This window comes from Hemiscyllium ocellatum, chromosome 43 (genome assembly GCF_020745735.1).
Source record: "Hemiscyllium ocellatum isolate sHemOce1 chromosome 43, sHemOce1.pat.X.cur, whole genome shotgun sequence".
Lineage (NCBI taxonomy): Eukaryota > Metazoa > Chordata > Chondrichthyes > Orectolobiformes > Hemiscylliidae > Hemiscyllium > Hemiscyllium ocellatum.
Window position 1 is genome coordinate 23,721,085 of NC_083443.1, and position 20,312 is coordinate 23,741,396.

At 38.0% G+C, this 20,312-nt stretch overlaps 1 protein-coding gene across 1 annotated transcript in view; it reads right to left on the bottom strand.

The window, feature by feature from the left end:
- Positions 1 to 20,312, bottom strand: part of ogdhl (oxoglutarate dehydrogenase L) — a 101,876-nt gene that overhangs the window by 50,533 nt on the left and 31,031 nt on the right. Inside the window, exons 5-8 of the mRNA XM_060854406.1 lie at positions 12,018 to 12,133; positions 11,030 to 11,184; positions 6,421 to 6,567; positions 1,638 to 1,728 (exon numbers count right to left, since the gene is read on the bottom strand). Of these exons, the coding sequence (XP_060710389.1) occupies positions 1,638 to 1,728; positions 6,421 to 6,567; positions 11,030 to 11,184; positions 12,018 to 12,133 (509 nt within the window). The remainder of the gene's footprint in view (positions 1 to 1,637; positions 1,729 to 6,420; positions 6,568 to 11,029; positions 11,185 to 12,017; positions 12,134 to 20,312) is intronic.

Sequence of the window (20,312 nt, forward strand, 5' to 3'; positions counted from 1 at the left end):
GATATGCCTCTTACCACTAACTGGCAAGATCGTCAACCTGCCACCTGAAGAGGGAGAGCTTACTTGCCAAGTTCATCTCCATGGCGATAATCTGATATTTTTTTGCTTCTGCCTTGATTAAGTTCACCTACCCACCATTCCTTTTGCCAAAATTCTGCCCAATGTCATGGAAAGAAACCTGAAGGGAGCTTTTCTTTTCCTCAGATGTTTGTTTGAAATCTTGTTGTTAAGGCCGAGATTTCATTCTGTTTTTTGATTTTTCGGTAGCAATTTTAACACAGTGAAGAAAATAGGAGGCTTGGAAAAATATTCACACTCTCCTGAACTGCAACAAAGTGCTGGAAAATGCTACAAAATTAGAGTTTCAAAGCAACAACCTCTCAAACTACGAGATAATCATTCAAGAACTAAGGACACTTGGTGCATCAGCTATTCATATTTTGAAATATAGACAGGAGAATCACTAAACAAACAGTTGTCAGACTAAATCAAATATGAGCAACAAATATATCACATTCCAGGATATGAACAGTGCGTTAAATTCTTGGATACTAAATGCTGTCAGAGCAGTTGGTTTCCACATTAAAAGATGCTTGGGATAACTGTTTAAAACAAGTTTCTGAATAATTTTGTGAGATTATTTTGAATGGGAGAGGATGTAAAGGTTTCATTGCTTTCCTGTGACCAATCTAAAAATGAATACTAATTTAATTGTCATGGCCCATTTCCTTATTCATTAATGAAAACCTATTAAACTAGGCAATAATATCATAAGACCATAAGAGATAGGAGCAGAAATAGGCCATTTAGACCATTGATTTCCCTCTGTCATTAAATGAGATCATGGCTAACCTGATATTCCTCTACTCCTCTTTCCTATATTTTGCCCATAACCCTTGATTCCTAAACTGATTAAAAATCTGACTATCTCAGCCTTGAATATGTTTAATGACTCAACCTCAACAGCCCTCTATGGTAAAGAATTCTACAAATACACAACCTCTGAGAAAAGAATCAGGAAATGTTTTTCATTTGGCATTGTCAATGTACAAAGGGAGTGCATGCCTGAAAATAATCACACTTTTTGATTCATATCCCATCTGATTTAAATAAAACATTGAGTGCGATTGACTGTTGTCACACATTTGTGTTTATAAAATAAAATTTAAGCATATGTGCCCTCAACGTTATTATGCATAATTTTGCTTGTTGGTATCTTGATTTCTGGGACTATTTTGTCTGCACAGTTCATTCCAACAACACCATCACCTAGTGCTCACTGACATTTGGATAGTTGCACTTGGGTAGTTTAATACCATAAATGAAATTTATAATTTTTAAAAACATTAATTGTGAAACTTAAAATAAACTTAAAATTATTTACTTAATGTATTAATTTCGTGGTAAACAATTATGCCCACACTTCCCAGATGCATTTTAAAACCATGAGAAAATTTACAAATTTAAACAGCAAAATGTACTTTTTAATATAGTTTCTTATCTTATTTTGACCAACAGTATATCATAGTATGTGCAAGTACCATGCTATCATAACACTAAAATATAAAAATATTGCTTTGAAAATTACAAACACAACCCATTGATTTATAATATGTCTAAAATAGATTAATGCTTACCTCCTCTGAAGCTTCCAGCTTTGGATCAAACTGGCAGAAAATTTGCTCTAAATCCTTCCGGATTACATTGGCCAACACATTCAACCGGCCTCTGGAAAGGTTTTCAAATTATTTATCAAGTATGAATATTTAGCTTTATTTTTAAATCAGTCTTTTAATGTATCCCAAAATTAATAGCCATTAATTATGAGGAACTATAACAAAATTTAATACCTAGTCACTGAGATCGTGTGGCTTAAGGATTACCCCTTCCTGAGATGATTCAAAATGCAAGCTTTACCTGAACAGAAGAGAATCATTCTGCAATTTGCCCTCATCATCTAGATTTTATAATCTAAGCAACATTTCAATTGCACGCAGGGGTCCTTAGTACAAAGTGGAATACAATGTTCAATTTCAGCCACACTTCCACAGAAAGGATATACTGGACTTGAAAAAAGAAAGTCCATCTATGATTTAACATAGTGATATGGGGGAGTAAGAGATTGAATTATGATGGAAGACTAGATATATCAAGTTACATTTCTTGTTGAAGGGAGTTGACATAATATGATTATGCCATTTCAAATGATAAAAAAAATTGGCAGGATACATTGGGAAGGATTTTTTCCCTCCAGTCAGAAGTACAGCATGTGGAAACATAATGAGAAATTTGGTTAATTTTATTCTAAGCAAGTGCAGAAAAGACTTTGCCAATGGCTTGAAAGAATTTCAGGCACATATACCAAGAAAGCCACAGAGACAAAGTTAAATATGTTATGGACTAGAGAAGACCACTGAAAATATTCTTAAGCAGGCTGTTACTTTGCTATTTGTTTCGGTAAGTGCGCAGTGAAAATTACCCAGAAAATTACCAGGTTCTAAAACAGTCAAAAATGTATTCACAAAATACGGAATGAAACACAAAGAACAGAATACAGAATACCCACAGAACTCAGTCTATCCAAACTAGACTTAATTATGCTGTTCCAAAAATACACAACAGTTCCAATAAACAAACCTCTTAAACACAGTAAAACTGAATCAGAGGCTTACAGGTCGAAGTTAGAAGGGCAGAAGGAGACAGAGAAGTTCCATTTTCAACTAACTGACTACAGTAGCCTTTCTTCACACACACCACTGCTGAACTGACTTAAAAACCAGAATTCAGCTTCCCTGACTGACCACTCCCCTTTCATTACACAGGTTACTTCTTAAACATAAAAGCTTTGGCCTAAAGTCTCATCTGTTTACATATCCACAAAAAGGCCTTCCAATATCCTTTTCATCTCTGTACCACTTCAATCCATTTGGAGCCTGGGCTGTTTTACAACCCTCTGTAAAAAAACAAGGACACATTATCCTTGAGAAAAGGAACAGTTTTTTAGAAAAAGGACCAGCTTTGTGACAAATACCTGTATAGTAAGGTGAACATCCACTTTGTTATGGACCAGACCAAACCTCTTGCAAATATATCAAGGAGATAGCCTAGATCCTAACTTTTATTGCATTGAAAGGCAAGTGTAAGGTATTGTTTTCCAGATGTAATTTGATTGGTCACACTGCTCAGCTTTAAGCAAAACACATTTTATTCTTACCCCAGTTAAAATATAAACAAAAGAACAGGAATTGTTATAACTTTAAATCTGTTGGGAAACTTAACAGAATAAAGTAGATTATTTAACTACGAAACAACAACTGTTCCAATATAGTAACATCCCATAAACAAATCCTTGACAAAGAAAAGTTCAGTAAAATATAGTGTCTCACATGTGATTCTGGCAGCAGAAAGAGAACTCAAGCATTTTAGCTGTAGCAGGGAGACAGAGCACAATTAGCTTCAATACCCTAGTAACTACTGAACGCTAAACTAAAGTCTTGATTCTGTGGGTGCCTGACTCCATCCATTCATGCTGTTTCTATTGTTCCAAATTTAAAAAAATACATTGAAGGTCTTTCAAGCTGTTTACTTTTTTGGCTTGGTACATAACACTCGGCATCTCTGTCTCAACATTTCTTCATTAAAAAAAGACAAAACATACCTCTTAAAGCTACAGTATTGTCACAACTTGTGAAGTTAATAAGGAATATGGAGTCTGCTAGGAAATTGGGATTAAAAAGATGAAGTGGCAAAGTTAACCAAAATGTTAGCATGCACTCCCTGATTGAAATAGCTTACTTGTATTGCTGCATAGTTTGAGCAACAGGAGAGGAAAAATGCCATTCACCAAGAGGCTAGAAAATGTTTCCTATCACTTAACAATTTTTATCTTATTAAAAATAGAACACTTTTGTAAAATCCTTTCTTCTCATTTAAATGCAGTTTGAAGTGTCACCAAGTTTTTATATGTATAAAATAAAAGTATTAGAAAATGTAGCATCAGACTTTTAAAGTGAGGCTTCCTCTGAGTTTTTGCAGTACAATAAAAATCAATTTTATTTCAATACATTTAACTGTAATGACAGGAGAGTAAACTCAAAGCTCCAGAATTGTTCTTAAAAACAAAGGAACAGGCACACTCTCATTGTTATTAGCTATCTTGATAATACATGTGTACATGTATCTAACAATTTTTTAAATTCCCTGAGGTAAAAAGCAAAAACATACATCAGCAATAAAATTGTAACAAAATATCTGCAAAACAATTGAATTTGAATAAAACAGTATAACCAATCTATAGTTACTTCTGAAAATAAAACTGTTGTACCCTCAAATCAAATAACTGACAAATTACTATTCCAAGATAATTACTTTTCTACAGAATTAAAATACGATTGAAAAGTTTTGGTTCAGGAACTTGACTTTTTTATGTAATGGTGTAGCTTTCATTTCATCTCTTCTACTGACTCTGAACTGAGTGCTATTACTGCATATTGGCCAGTACATCTGAATATGAACAAAGCAAACTATAGATGATGATTATTTTGTGCCTTAAATCAGTCAAACTATGATACATATTTTCTAACTGACCTGTTCAGAGATGTTATTAAACACTAGAGACACTACCACTGTATCATAAGAGTCTTCAGTCAAACTATTATAACTTAAGTTTACCCGAAACAATAGTTTGTGGTGCACTGTAACAATGTCAGCCAGGTGGCCTGCATATAATGAGTTACCTGATTGGGGCTGGTGCAATCTGTGAGCCTTCGCTGACATATACGAGTAGGAGCTAGATCGGTGTCAAGAACTCTCCACGTGTAAATAAAGGGTGACTTGATGGGATACTGGCCTCTATGGAGTTGTTTCAGTGGCGACGAGATTGGGATGCTGAGAGATCATTTGAGGATTAATGATGTAACAATGCAAATGTGACAACTAGTTGAAGCCCAAACTGGACTTTGAATAAGCACTAGAGCTGACTTTATCATTGGAAAATGTAAAAAGTGGAGCATATGAGTTACAGGGTATTCCAATGGACATGGATGCTCTTGCCAGTTTGACTGAGCTTGGGAAGCAAGCAATTGAATAGCCTTACTCAGATCATATCCTGAACTGAGGGACTCGAGATCAGATTATACCAAAAGCCCAAACCAAAGCCAAGCCTCGGCCAAACGGTTAAATCTTTCTTCAGGATCTGGCTGCAAGCCATTGTAATTGCTGCCAATATGCTGACTTGAGACAGCAAAAGAGTTCGACAAGACCTTATCGGAGTAAAATAATTCACAGACCAGTATCCAGGAGAATGCACACCCTGGAAAGTTCACCAATTCCTTTATGGATGTAAATTTGTAATCATAGTGTACTACAAACCCCTGGTATGTTTACTTAAAGAGGACAAGGAACAGCCACTCATAGCTTCAGGCTGAATTCAGCGATGGGCTCTAATACTAAGTGCATATATTTACAAGTTAGAACATCATCTGGGAGGTCAAGCAGGAAATGTGAATACATTGAACTTCCTCCTACTGGCAGATATGCCAGCAATTGTACTGCCAGAGAAAAAGTCTGTAATAGTTTTAGTCAAAACCAACAATATCAGACAATAGTAGAAAGATTCTTCTGGAAATGGTGGTCACAGATTTCCTAAAGTTGAATGGTATTCGGCATATTAGAACAGCTACATACCATCTAACATCCAATGGTCTGGCAGAAGGAGCAGTCCAAAGTTTGAAGGCAGGCTTAAAGAAACAGCCTATAGCTTCACTACATACCAAACTGTCCAGATGCCTATTTGATTTTAGGACCACTTCTACAGGGATGCAACTACAGGGATAGCTCTAGCAGAGTTACTCATGGGGAGAAGGTTCCAGACCAGGTTAAATCTGATCTTCCTGGTCCTGGGCGTCACTGCCTTGACACTTTTGCCACCTGAAGAAGCAAATAAATTTCTTCAGAGACTCGCTGGGCACAAAAGGTGAGCTATTGTGTGTTACACACTGCCTGTATCAGAGGCAGAGTCGGAGGAACCTGATGCTAAAACGTCCCAAGAGGAGCTACAAAAAAAAAGAAATTGTCCAATGTCTGTGGTATTATTTCATTGCTAGACTTGTACTATTCTCCATGGAAAAATTGTCCCTTTGTTAAAAAAAAATGTCCTTTGTTAAAAAAAGGGTAGCAGTTAGCTGTACAGATCAGTAAGTTCAATTCCAAGTCTATGCTGAGTTTATTCATCTTATCCAGGGTAGTATATGGAGCATTGCAATTGGTATAAGCATCAAGTGAGGTGGGAGTAAAATCTGTTAGCTTTCCTGTTACCTAACACGCATCTTCGACTTTCTGCAAAACTGTAAATTTTTTAAATTGAATCAAAATGAGCTGAGAAATCATATTTTTTGAAAACGTTAAAACCAATTGTTTTACCTGTGTGGCATTCCCATAATCACATGGTCCACTTCCTTGGCAATAGATACATCAATGATGGTTTTCAAAGCCGGAATTAATACCTCACATCCTTCCACACCAAACCGCTTCTCAGAAGACCATTTTCTTGCAAGAAATTCTTCAAACCTTGAAACCGCAGAGAGGTAATTTTAACGATTGATCAATATGTTGAGCTGCACATCCAATATTTTCAGGAGGATGCCTAGCCCATTTTGAGGATGGGACTTCAGTATGTTGCCTAAGGGCTCTATGCCTACACATGGGCAATCCTGTACTTGAAAAGCTCACTGGCTGGCAGGGAGATTGGTCCTTGGGCTGGAGTGGGATGTGTAGCAGGATTTGGAAATGAGGATTGGGTGTTGCTGGATTGGAGAGACAAAGTAACAGCAATGTCCATTATTCTGACAGATTGTTGCTCATCCAGGTTCCAGAAGTATTTGTAGCTTGTAAAATAAGAAAAAATTGCTGGTGAAACTCAGCAGATCTCCACATCTGTGGAGAGAAAGCAGAGTTAATGTTTCAGTTCTAGTGACCCTTCATCAGAACTGGGTTTTTTGGCAATTTCTGTTTGTGTTTCAGATTTTCAGAATCTGCAGTTCTTTGTTCTATCTTAGTGTATATTTTTACAGCCTCTATGTAATTACCACCAGATTTTACCAAATTGAAGACCTATGATGAACACTCTTTTCAATATGTCTTTAAAATGACATTTACTTCATTAATTAATGAGTCTTTACTTCCTGTAGTCAGGTGCCTAGCAGGAGGACTGAATTAAAATGATAGTAAAGTCAGCCACTTGATTTTGACGTAACTCTCATTCCCTATTTCCACTTTGCAGAATTAAAGATTGCCTCTACAAGTGTCACAAAAAATGTTCCCCAGTTACCTAACCTAAATACTACTTTTTGCATCATGTAAATAACTTTATGCGTAATTAAAATTGATACTTCAATTGTTTTTGATATAAATATTCAGCTTTTATACTTCAAAGTCACCAACATCAGAAAATTATAATTCAATATCAAAATTGAGTACAGGAAATAACAATTCACATCCTGAACTCCAAACTGCTTATCAGAATATTGCCCATTAACAAAATGAGAAATTTGAAACTCAGTCTTTTGGTTTTTGATCTAAATTCAAGTCATATCAAGTTTGGCAAAGTGAATCTTCTCACTGTATTTTTCCAAACTCCCACATTAATTAGCATTTCAGTCTCATGGTCAGTATCATGTCCAATTTCCAGCCCAGCTTACCAAACATTCTTGGGGTAACGTGTTAGTCACCAGAGATCTTGGAATTAGCCAGCATCCCTGACACAGAAACCATCTGTTGTGCACCCAAATCAGCACTGTCAGTCTGGAGTACTCCTGCATAGGCCCTCACATTTGCCCTGGATGTGGCAGGTGGGCAAGTCAGCATCCCACGTTGTGGGCATACTCTTGGGGTCCTGCTGAAAGGGTGGTCCTCTTCCCCAGGACCAGCAGTGGAGGCCTTATCTAAACAATACCAGCCTGATACAAGATTGCCATCCAGGCTAGAGCAGGCTCAGCTATCTAGAGAAATCCTAGCATAAAAAGAACACCAATGTCTTTCGCCACTCTGCCAGCATGTTGGCACTCTCTCTGTGCTCCTGGATCTATCTCCCACCAGGGCTCAAGGTCTATCATGCACGTTATTTCTTGCAGAATCTTCACCATCACCCTCACCCACCCACAATGCCTTCAAACCTGCCCTCTGTGCTGCCCACCCAGGAAATCTGACCATCTGCACTAGCAGTAATAGCTGTTCCACCTACATTTATCTTCTACAATACCTGCATCTCTCCATTCCAGGAAGAAATCAGCCCACAATAGGGCAGAAAAGGTCAAGATATGTGATGTGCTGCCCATCATTCAGCTTTTCATCCCTTATGAGGACAGAACCCTGACTTTGACCATCCTGAACATGACCAGGATTGGTATCATAGGCTGTCCTTGAGCTACTGTGTTGGAATCGCCTAAGCAAAGTCTACCCTGCTTCCTGGCTTTGTTTCTGTGCTAAATGGCACAGTGGGAATATTAATATTATGAAGCTGTTATCTCGGGCTGAGGTGGCAATGTGCGAAAAGGCAAGACCATGCAAGGTAAGAATTCAGTATGAATAACTGCTAAGACAGCAGATGGGGAATTGAGAGATGCAGCCTCATTCAGACAAGCAGGATACATTTCCCTGCGCACAAAATGTCCTTGCTATCCCATTGTAATAATATCTGTCAATGCAGCCTGATATGTATCAGTAATGTGCAGATTCATCAGAGATCAGAAATGGACCTACAATGAGCCCAATCTGGTTTCCATGTCAAGTTTCCCTTATAACTACTTTGTACAAGAAGTTTGGTTAGATTGTAATCTGCAGTGAGTTGAGCTATTACTGAGACATTTAGCAAGCAACAATAAGTGTCAACTGGGAACACATTGCTGCCCATTGAGAATCTCACTACACCATTTGAGGAAAGCATACAAGATCCACTCGATGACCCCAATATCCCCAGATACAGAGTGATATAAATATTACGTGTGTCCAAAGATGTGTAGATTAGGTGGACTCGCCATGCTAAATTGCCCCGTAGTGTCCAGGGATGTGCAGGCTAGGTGGATTAGTCATGGTAAATACAAGGTTATGGATTGACTTTGATTGACAAAACCCTAGCCAGAGAAACAATAGCCAACCTACCGGACATACAGAACAGAAAACAGGAGGCGGAACCTATCAACAAAGACGGCATACTTAAACTACTGGACTTGTGCCTCACTACACACTTTACATTAAACAATCAGATATACGAACAAATCAACGGAACACCCATGGGATCACCAATCTCGGGACTCATAGCAGAGGCAGTTATGCAAAGGTTAGAACAAACAGCCCTACCACAAATTCAACCCAAACTCTGGGTCAGATATGTCGATGACACGTTCATAATCATCAAAAACACGGAAATAGAAAAAACACACCGGATCATCAACGCCACACTCACAGGAATCCGATTCACAAGAGAAGTAGAAAAGGATAGCCAACTCCCATTCCTAGACGTGATAGTACAGAGAACACCGAACGGAGAATTCACCACAAGGGTACACAGGAAAACAACACGCACAGACCAAGTCCTAAACTATGAAAGTAACCACCCCAACACACACAAACGAAGCTGCATCAGGACACTATTCAAAAGAGCTACAACACACTGCAGTACACCAGAACTGCGAAAAGAGGAAGAGGAACACCTATACAAGGTATTCGCCAAAAACGGATACCCGCGCAACTTTATCAACAGATGCCTAAGAGACAGACCACGGAACGAGGACATGCCACAACCAAAAGGACTAGCCACTCTACCATACATCAGGAGCGTTTCAGAACTGACAGCCAGACTACTGCGACCCTTAGGACTCATAACAGTACACAAACCAACAGCCACGCTCAGACAACAACTTACTAGAACAAAGGAGCCAATACCCAACATGAGCAAAACTAATGTAGTTTATAAAATACCATGCAAGGACTGCACAAAACACTATATAGGACAAACAGGAAGACAGCTAACAATCCGCATACATGAACACCAACTAGCCACGAAACGGCACGACCAGCTATCCCTAGTAGCTACACACTCAGACAACAAGCAACATGAATTCGACTGGGAAAACACTACTATCATAGGGCAAGCCAGACAGAGAACAGCCAGGGAATTCCTAGAGGCATGGCATTCATCCACAAACTCCATCAACAAACCCATCGACCTGGACCCAATATACCAACCACTACAGCGGACAGCTGAAACTGACACCCGGAAGCGGCAAGGACAGACCACTATAAATACTGGAAGAAACATCAAAGAAGCGCTTCGCAGGAGGCTCCAGAGCACTGATGATGTCTCCTAGCCAGGGGACGAAACGTTTGCAACAAAAACTTCCAGGTCAGCGAACAGAACCACTACAACAAGGTTATGGAGACAAGGTGGCAGGGTTAGATTTGATTGGAGGGTCAGTGCAGACTTGATGGGCTGAAAGACCTGTTTCCTCACTGTAGGGATTCTGTGATTTTATGATTCTATTATATAGAAAGGATTTGCTGATGCAAGTTTTGATACTTGTAAAAAAAATCAAAGCAAATAAAACGTAACTGGCTTCAACTAAAGCTATCTTAAGCAGGTAGTTACATAGAATCCTTACAGTATGGAAGCAGGCTATTCGGCCCATTGAGTCCACATCAACCCTCCGTAGAGCATCCCACCCGGATCCACCTTACCTCTGTAACCCTGCATTCCCCAAGGCTAATCCACCTAGTCTGCACTTCCCTGGACAATATGGGCAATTTAGTATAGCCGATCCACCCAATCTGCATATCTTAGACTGTGGGAGGAAACCCACACAGACACAAGGACAATTTGCAAACTCCACACAGATAGTCACCCAAGGGTAGAATCAAACTCGAATCCCTGACGCTGTGGGACAGTAGTGCGAACCACTTAGCCACTATGCCGCCTAAGTTACACAGCGATGACAGCAAGCTGATTACGTTCTTTAAATACTAAAATATCTTGTACCTTGTTGAACGGACCAGCCGAGCCAACAGCCTTTTTTTCTCCTGGTTAGTAAATTTTAAGATACCTGGAGTTTCAAACTTTTGTCTGATCCATTGGCATTGTTCCACATCATTTATAAACATGAACTCCAAGCCAATGTGTCTGCAGTAAGTGTTCTGATTGAAATAAAAAAGTTAAATCACATACAACAAACATTTTCATCTAAATTAGTTGTAAAAAACTTAACCTTAATAGGTTTTCGCTTGAAAAGAATGTGAATTAAATCAAAAAAAATCTACATTAGTGTAATTAATAAGCAGTTAATAAACAATAGAATAGGGACTTATTAGCTTTGGAGTACACGTGGCAAGGCTAGAATATTTAATGAATACATTGTAATAGTGTTGAGCTGAAAAGTGGCAGGTAACATTTGTGCCACACAAGTGCCAGGCAGTGACCATTTCCAGTGATAGAGAATCTACCCATCATCACTTGACATTCAATAGTATTACCATCACTCAATATCATGTGTCTTTGGAACTCTCTTCCAGAAAAGGTGGTTGAAGCAGAGTCCATGATTCGTTTTTGAGGCACAGATAGACCTTTGCTAAGCAAAGGGTTTAAGGCTCTTAGGTGTAGGTGAGAATGTGGATTTGAGGTCAGAATTGAATTAGCCATTGAATACAGCCATTTTATTTTTAAAGTTATTTGGTTAGTTCAACACCAAAACTACCTGGAAATGGTAAACAATTTACTCGTTTGTGTCTTGGGCATTGCCAGTCAAAGTAAAGCACAAGGAAGGCAAGAACAACAAAGTCACTTGGTCAACCGAAAGGTCATCGGTCAAGTATATTCAGGTTCCATAATGAAGGTGATACATGGCTAATTTTGCAGGTGACCACCAGACTACAGAGTAGAGTGGCTCACATTGAACTTGTTAAATTTTTTTTGCCCTGAAAAGAAATTAATTCTGGTTTGGACTGCATTCCATTGATAATCAAATACTGACCTCCAAACGTTTTAGGATTTCACGTAATGAGATTGCAGGTTCATTTCCTCCAATGAAGGTTGTCGTAGGTAATCGAAAAACCTTATCCAGATCAGACTCATGCAGTCCATAAATACCTGCATGGTAACGAATAGAAGAAGCAATTATAAAGCACGTAACACAGAATCAATACATAATTGCACAACATGAGTAATGTGAAAAAATATTTAGAGTACAGGATAGTAAGGAAAAATAAAAATAACGTCATCCGATTCGTGATTTCCATATATATTAGTGTTCATGATAAAAATCAGATGCAAAATCAAAAGTTCGAAAGCATATTACACCACAAATATAGATTTTTATTATTTCACTGAAAGGTTGAGCAAAAATACATCATTTCATAATGAAAATTATAGTTACAGATAATCATTCAAAAAATTGAACAAAAAGATGAAAAGCAATTGGCTGCATTTTTAAAAAATGTATTGTATTTTAAGATAAATCTAACCATGTTTATTCTTGTTAAGTTCATGCAGCAGTTAATTAGAATACAACAATGTTCAACACAACTGAGAAAATACTCTTCTGGTTTTAATCCAAATTCCAGAATCTACATTTTTATGATTATGACGAGGCAACCAAAGACAAGCATAGAAGAGAAACAGAATTTAACATGGAGTGCAATAATTAGAGTGGAAGATATGGTGGATGGGAGGCATAGAAGAGGGACGGGAGAAGTAAAAGTCAAAGTGAACAGTGTTGAAGAATAAAAGTTAAGAAATTGGAATTTTATGATGACTGGAAGAATCAATAAATTTGTGTTATTTCCAAATAATCTAATTCAACAGAAAATAATAAGTAAAACAATAGAAAATGTGGTGTGCTTCAAATTGATTACCGTGGAATGCTTCCTGTACACCTATATTCAGGTTTTATGCAATAATCCCAAGGCAGACATATGTTAGAGAACATTTAAGCCTATTTGTGAAGAATTCACTGAATGCTTTGGTAGAGAACTGGATACTTGCCCAGTCAGTTTCCTTGTCAATCAATCAGTTACAATAAAGTAGCTGTCTTGTTTCTCACTTTTTCTTGTTTCAATACGCTTGTTTCAATATGCTAGGCTTCATCTAGAGGCTCACTGATAATGTTACCTAGTATAATGACGAAACATCTGAAAACAAACCTTCCAGCTCAGGAAGCAAACCTACAGCCAGAACCTCAACCTGAGCTACAAATCTTCTCAAAACTCGCTATGCTTATTTCTTTTTTTGAACATTTCAATTTTCATTAATTTGTTTCCTTCATTTTCCTCAGATTTAATCTCCTGGAGTAACTTTGATTTCTGATTGCTCTATGCAACGCATAAGACATTACCATCGCCACTAGACCAGCATTTATCACCAATACCTAGGTGCCCTTGAAAAGATGTTGATGAGTAGCCTTCTTGAACGGCTACATTCCATGTGTTTTAGTTAACCCACAATGCCATTAGGGACAATTTTGACCCAGTTACAGTGAAAGAACAGCGATATATTTCAAGTCAGGATAATGAGTGGCTTGCAGGTAGTTGTTTTTCCTAAGTATCTGCAGCCCTTGTCCTTCTAAATGATCATGGTTTTGGAAGTTGCTGTCTAAGGATCGTTGGTGAATTTCTGCAGTGTATCTTGTAGATTATACGCAGTGCTATTAATCAGTGTTGGTGGTGCAGAGAATGGATATTTGTGAATGTGATGCAATCAATTGGGCTGCTTTGTCTTGAATTGTGTCAGCTTCTTCAGTATTTTTGGAGCTGCACCCATCCAGGCAAGTATGTAGTATTCTATTACACTCCTGACCTGTGCCTTCAGATGGTGGACAGCCTTTGGAGAGTCAAAAGATGACTACTTGCCACAGTATTCCTACCTCTGACTTGCTTTTGTAGCCACTACGTTTATGCGGTAGCCCAGTTGAGTTTCTGGTCAGTGGTAACACCAAGGATGCTGATAGTGGGGATTCAGTGATGGTAACACCATTGAATGTCAAGGGGCAGTGATTAGATTATTGAAGATGGTCATTCCCTAGTATTTGTGTGGTGCAAATGCTACTTGCCACTTATCAATCCAAGCCTGCTTATTGTCCAGTTATTATTATATTTGAACATGGATTCCTTCAACATGTGAGGATTTGCAAATGGTGCTGAACATTGTGCAATCGACAGTGAACATCCCACTTCTGACCTTATGATGGAGGGAAGGTCATTGACAAAGTAACTGAAAATGGTTGGGCCCAGGACACTGCCCTGAGTGAACTCCATGGAGGTACCCTGCAGTTGAGATGACTGCCTGCAAAAACCACAGCCATCTGTCTATGCGCCTATGACTCCAACCAGTAATGTTCCCTGATATCCACCAATTCCAGTTTTATTAGGATTCCTTGATGCCACACTCGGTCAAATGTGGCACTGATGTCAAGGGCTGCTATTCTTACCTCACCTCTGGAATTCAGCTTTTTCTCCATATTTGAACTAAGGCTGTTGTGAGGTCATGAGCTGAGTGATTTTGGTGAAACCCAAACTGTGATTCAGTGAGCAGGATACTGCTGAGCAGGTGCTGCTTGATAGCATTGGTGATGACACCTTCCATCATGTTACTGATGATCGAGAGTAGACTAATGGGGCAATAAATGGCCAGCTTAGATTTGTCCTGCTTTTTGCTTAAAGGTCATTCTTCGGAAATTTTCCACATTGTCGCGTAGATGCAAATGTTGTAACTGTACTGGAAGAGCTTGGCTAGGGAGTGGCAAGTTCTGGAGCACAAGTCTTCTGTATTATTGCCAGAATGTTGTCAGCGTCCATAGCCTTTACAGTGTTCAGTAAATCGCACTATTTCTTGATATCAGGTGAAGTAAATCAAATTGGTTGAAGATTGGTATCTGTAATACTGAGGACTACCGGAGAAGGCTAATGTGGATCATCCACTTGGCATTTCTGGCTGAAGATTGCTGAAAATGCTTCAACCTTATCTTTGCACTGTGCTCGGCTCTTCCATCAATGAGATGGGTCAGTTTGTGGAGCCTCCTCTTCCAGTGAGTTGCTTAATTGCCCACCACCATTCACAACTGAATGTAACAGGATTACAGAGCTTAGATCTGATCCATTGGTTGTGGGATCACTTAGCTCAATTTATCACTTGCTGCTTATGCTGTTTGGCACGCATGCTGTCTTGGTTGGTAGCTTCATCAGGTTGACAACTCATTTTTCAGTTTGCCTGGTGCTGCTAATCCTGGCATGTCCTCCTACACTCTCCATGGAACTTTCTGCTTTGTATGTGCATTCTCACCTTCTGAGAAAATTTGTGGGTGCAACCCCCATTGCAGAGACTTCACTTAGCCTCACAAATCTATGTACAAATAAGGGAGTGCTGACTTATTGAAGTTGCTATCCTTTATGGTAAATTAAACCAAGGTCCTTCCTGACTTCCCAGTGAACATAAAAGATCTTCGCACAATGCAAAGTAAAGTTAATTCTTCTGGCATCATGGACAAGATTTGTCTCTCCAACACTACCAAAATCAAATTACAAGTTTATTTATCTCTGTTGTTTGTGGAAATTTACTTTGCACTAATTGACTGCAATCTGTGTAACATTATATCAATGACTCTATTTCAAAAGTACTGAATGTCATAGAGATGTACAGCACGGAAACAGACCCTTCAGCCCAACTCGTCCATGACATTCAGATATTCTAATCTAATCTAGTCCCATTTGCCAGCGCTTGGCCCATATCCTTCCAAACCTTTCCCATTCATATACCCATCCTGATGACTTTTAAATGTTGTAATTGTACCAGCCTCCACCACTTCCTCAGGCAGCTCATTACATACACACATCAGCCTTTGTGTGAAAAAGTTGTCCCTTAGGTCCCTTTTATATCTTTCCACTCTCACCCTAAACTATGCCCTCTAGTTCTGGATTCCCCCACCCCAGGGAAACATCTGGAGTCAATTCATGAAAGTCACTATTTAAATGCAATTTCTTACTCTCCCAACTCTGGACTATCAGAATATATATCTTGACGGTTGCACTTGCTCTTCCTACTTTTACCTGTACAAATCTGCAGGTACAAATATATAATTTCCCACTATTTCTGTGTTATTTAAACTGAAATCTCAGTTCTTCAATAATTTATTCATGCAATCGCACCAGGCTACCCTTCCAAAGGATAGATTCTTTGCTCACATGCACAAATCAGTACCCTTTTCCATCCAGTATAAATTCTTGTTCCCTTTGATATATGTTACTTTTATGATTCGATCCTAAGGACTGTAAGGTGAAAAGGATTGACAGGATGCCTCTTTTTCAGCAAACCTCAAGTTCCAAATTGGTCCATACTGCTAAGCAACTATTTAGTTATGTACAGTAATTTTAGTGAATGTTTTTGGGAAAATTGTTCACTGCAGAGATTAAATGCTTCAATATAGAAAATGCAAACACTTCACTAAACCATCACAGTTCAAGGTGATCTAAAGAGGAAAAGGTTACAGTAACCAAAATAATATGATAAACAGTAGCAAATTTAAATATGTTAACTGACAGTCAAAAGACACAGTCAATTAATTGTTATGAGAATAATACACCCTGGTGGGAGGTTAATAAATAATGGCTCAGCATGTAACCTATGGCAAATGTGATATTGCCAGTTAAATATTTAAAACAAATGACTATAAGGTATGTAATGTGCAAATAATAATAGATAGTTCGGTAGTGTATGTCAGAAACCAGCAGAAAGATAGAAAGAAAGGGCAATAGATGAAACTTGTCCCAAAAACAGACAGCATTATCATTTTTTGGAAGGGGTAACCTAAATGTAAGAAGAATTGGCACATATTGTTTTTGTTACTACAGTGAAAGGAAAACCTTGTATCATTGACTTCATACTAACTTGGTAGCAACCTCTTTCCTATCTAGATTTGAGAAATTTTAATATATTTTTAATCAGCTGGTTGGTCAGCTTTGTTTAAACATCAGGTATTCAAGCTGGTTTAATGTAGATACATGAGTACAATTTAAAAAGAAAATGTATTTTCCAAACCCATAACCCCTAACACCTGGGAGAACGAAGGCAGCATGGGAACACCACCTGCAAGTTTCCAACCAAGGTATTGAGTTATACAGTCATACAGCACGGAAATAGACTGTTCAGTCCAACTCATCCATGGCGACCATTTTCCCAAACTAATTTAGTCCACTTTCCTGCATTTGGCCCATTTTCCTCTAAACCTTTTCTATTCATGTCCCTGTCCACATGTCTTTTAAATGTTGTAACTGTACCCACATCTATCACTTCCCCTGGAAGTTCATTCCACCCTCTGTGTGAAAAAGTTGCCACACAGGTCCCTTTTAAATCTTTCTCCTCTCACCTTAAAAGTATGCCCCTATACATCACTTGGAGCTGGAGCTATACTGTTTCTCCTTCTTTGTCAATACTGTAGGTGTATCAACACCTACAGCAGTTCATGAAGGCAGCTCACCATTATCTCTCAAGGTCAATTAGGGATGTGCATTAAATATTGGCCAAGCCAGTGATACTGAGGGTTTGAAAAGAATAAAAATAAGCCAACTAAATTCCACCGATAATTTTAAGAGACTGAAAGCCTCCAAGAAACAAATGATTCAAAAGCAAATAATGATAGACAATAAGGAGTGGGATACAAATTTGTATCATAAGCAATATATACATTGAGCAATCCTTTCTTTTAAATAGAAGTTGAAAAACTGATGGATGTGAAAGCACTGTTCTCTACTTCCAATCTCTGTCAGTACTGTGTCTGGCTCAGCACTGATCCCAGGTTTTACATCTTCCTCATTTCTTTTTCCATGCCAAATGAAGACCAAGCCAAACCTTCTTGTTGCTACTTCAAAAGGTAATGTGATTGAATACAAGTGTATATTATGAGCAGGATTGTTTTTCTATCCAACGTGCAATTGGAATCAACACTTCTAATTTCAACAGTTAGAAGTCTCAGCAAAACAGGTCAGGTTATACTGATTTTGGAACTCGAGCACAGATGTATGAAAAATTCCTCATAACAACTGTCAATACCAAGAAAGAAGGTTGGAATGTGTGCTAAATACAATTCAATAAGGAAGAATGACAGTTTGAAGTACAAATTTCAATCTCATCTCAATCCTAATGTTACCATAAAGATTAATAAATTAAACTCCAAAATCAAACATTGACAGAAGTGTTTTCATGTTACATTAATCAGAGCATCTTTAGAATGCTACTATTTTGCCCCTGAACCTCAAAGTAAACCAAATCTTACATTTATCACATCCTTGGGATGTTTTAAAATATTTGGCAGACAATGAGTTACTCTTGAAGTAGATAAGCTGGTTATTATGCACACATACATAACAAATTACTCAGATTCTGGCAATGTCAGGAGTCATGTTAAGGTGTATGAGGTCAAAGGATAAATTGCTCCAAGTAATGAGAGTCAATTTGATAAGAATGTTTTCAGTGATTTGTGTGACTGTGATAACATGATTTGGATGAAAGTTATTTAAGTGATTTACCTCAGGGAAACTGAGAAGATGATCAGAGAAAAGTTCAGATCAAGGAACAGAGGCTTGAAATCACTTTGAGCAAGAGAGTGAATTTCAGGTGTCAGGTAATACGAGGCAATTTCTTGGAACAAAGCAAGATAGAGAATATGATTGGAAGTGGATTATCCAAAGCATCTTTAAAACTAGTTGGAAAGAAATACAAAAGAGTACAACATTGTCTTCAAATGACTGCAAACAAAATGTTTTATCACATCATGATGGCAGAGACAGAATTCCACCCTCAAACATCACATTAATCTCATTTACAAAGCAAGCAGACTAAGATACTACATTCTGTTCAGCTTTTTTTCTGAATATTACTACACTACAGTTTACATCAACAACTCTGTACTTCCTTTAGAATCTTATTTAGAACAATTATGTAATGTACTGTGAATAGTTTTGGTCACTGTATTTAAAATATATATATATACTATGCACTGGCATTGGTGGCAGTTCAAAAAATACTCACTAGGCTGATTGCAGGAATGAAGAGATTCATTTCTCAGGGATTGAGTTTAGAAGAATGTGATCTTTTTGTAACATAACAGATTGTGAGGAGGCTTGAGAGGGTAAATATTAGGAAGATATTTCAAAAAGTGGGTGAATTTCAAACTAAGGGGCATAGTTGCAAAATAAGGAGACACTTGTTTAATACTGAGCTGAGAAGCAATTTCTTCTCCTGGAGGACAGTGCACGTCTGCAATTTTCAACCCCAGGGGTTATATCACTGAAAGTAAATATCATAACACTGACAACTACAAGGAGTTGCAATGAAAGAGAAGTTGAGGCCTGAGGCTTATCAGACATGATTTTGTTGAATGGTAGGGCAGGTTTGAGGAGCCAAATGATCTACTCCTGCTCCTATTTCTTATAACTTTATAATGTAACCAATAAAGTGTAAGGTTAATTATTTATTATGTTACCAAAATCCATTATATGTAGCATTTGAATACAAAATTTTATTTCTTTTGATGACTTTTATAAAGACAATCCATCTGGCAATCCAGAAACATCAGCATATTCACACAAACCTTTCCAGATAAGCAAATCTGCAGTGGCATTATGAACTTGGAATGGATTCAATAATAATAATGTGTTTTTATAAAGTATTAACATCACATTAAAATATTTTAATGTCTGTGCTATTCATAACCTTTTCAAGAGCTGAATATCATAACAAACTCTCAGCTACTCTTCATAGCATGCAGCCCATGGTTTGCCCTTCAATAATATACATTCTAGCAGAAGACACACTGCAGACACCTGCTGTGTTCGTAAATTATTTACCAAATCTCTACAATGCACTTTTCATATAAAGTGAATGCTCTCTTGCACCAAGTTATCAAAATAGCATCTACACTGCATATGAGCAGTGAATTTCAAAACTGTATAATGACACTGTGCAATAGAAGCAAAGTTCAGTTTCCATGTTTCAGCAATGTCAAAGGAAGGCTTAAGTAGGAAAGCTGCAAGGAGATTACAACTATTTTTTTGCATTCCTCACAAAAGGGAATAGCAACAACACGATGCCACACATAATCTAAACAATATCTTAATCCGGCATCAGTTTGTAAAATGTTCATAATTTACTAACTAGCAACTGCTAGGGGTGCCAAACACCAAATCTGAGCTACACTGGCAGTATGGTTACCATAATACACTTTTCAATACTGTTCCTTCCTAATCACTAAAAAAAACGTATAGTCAGGGCATTAAGAAAA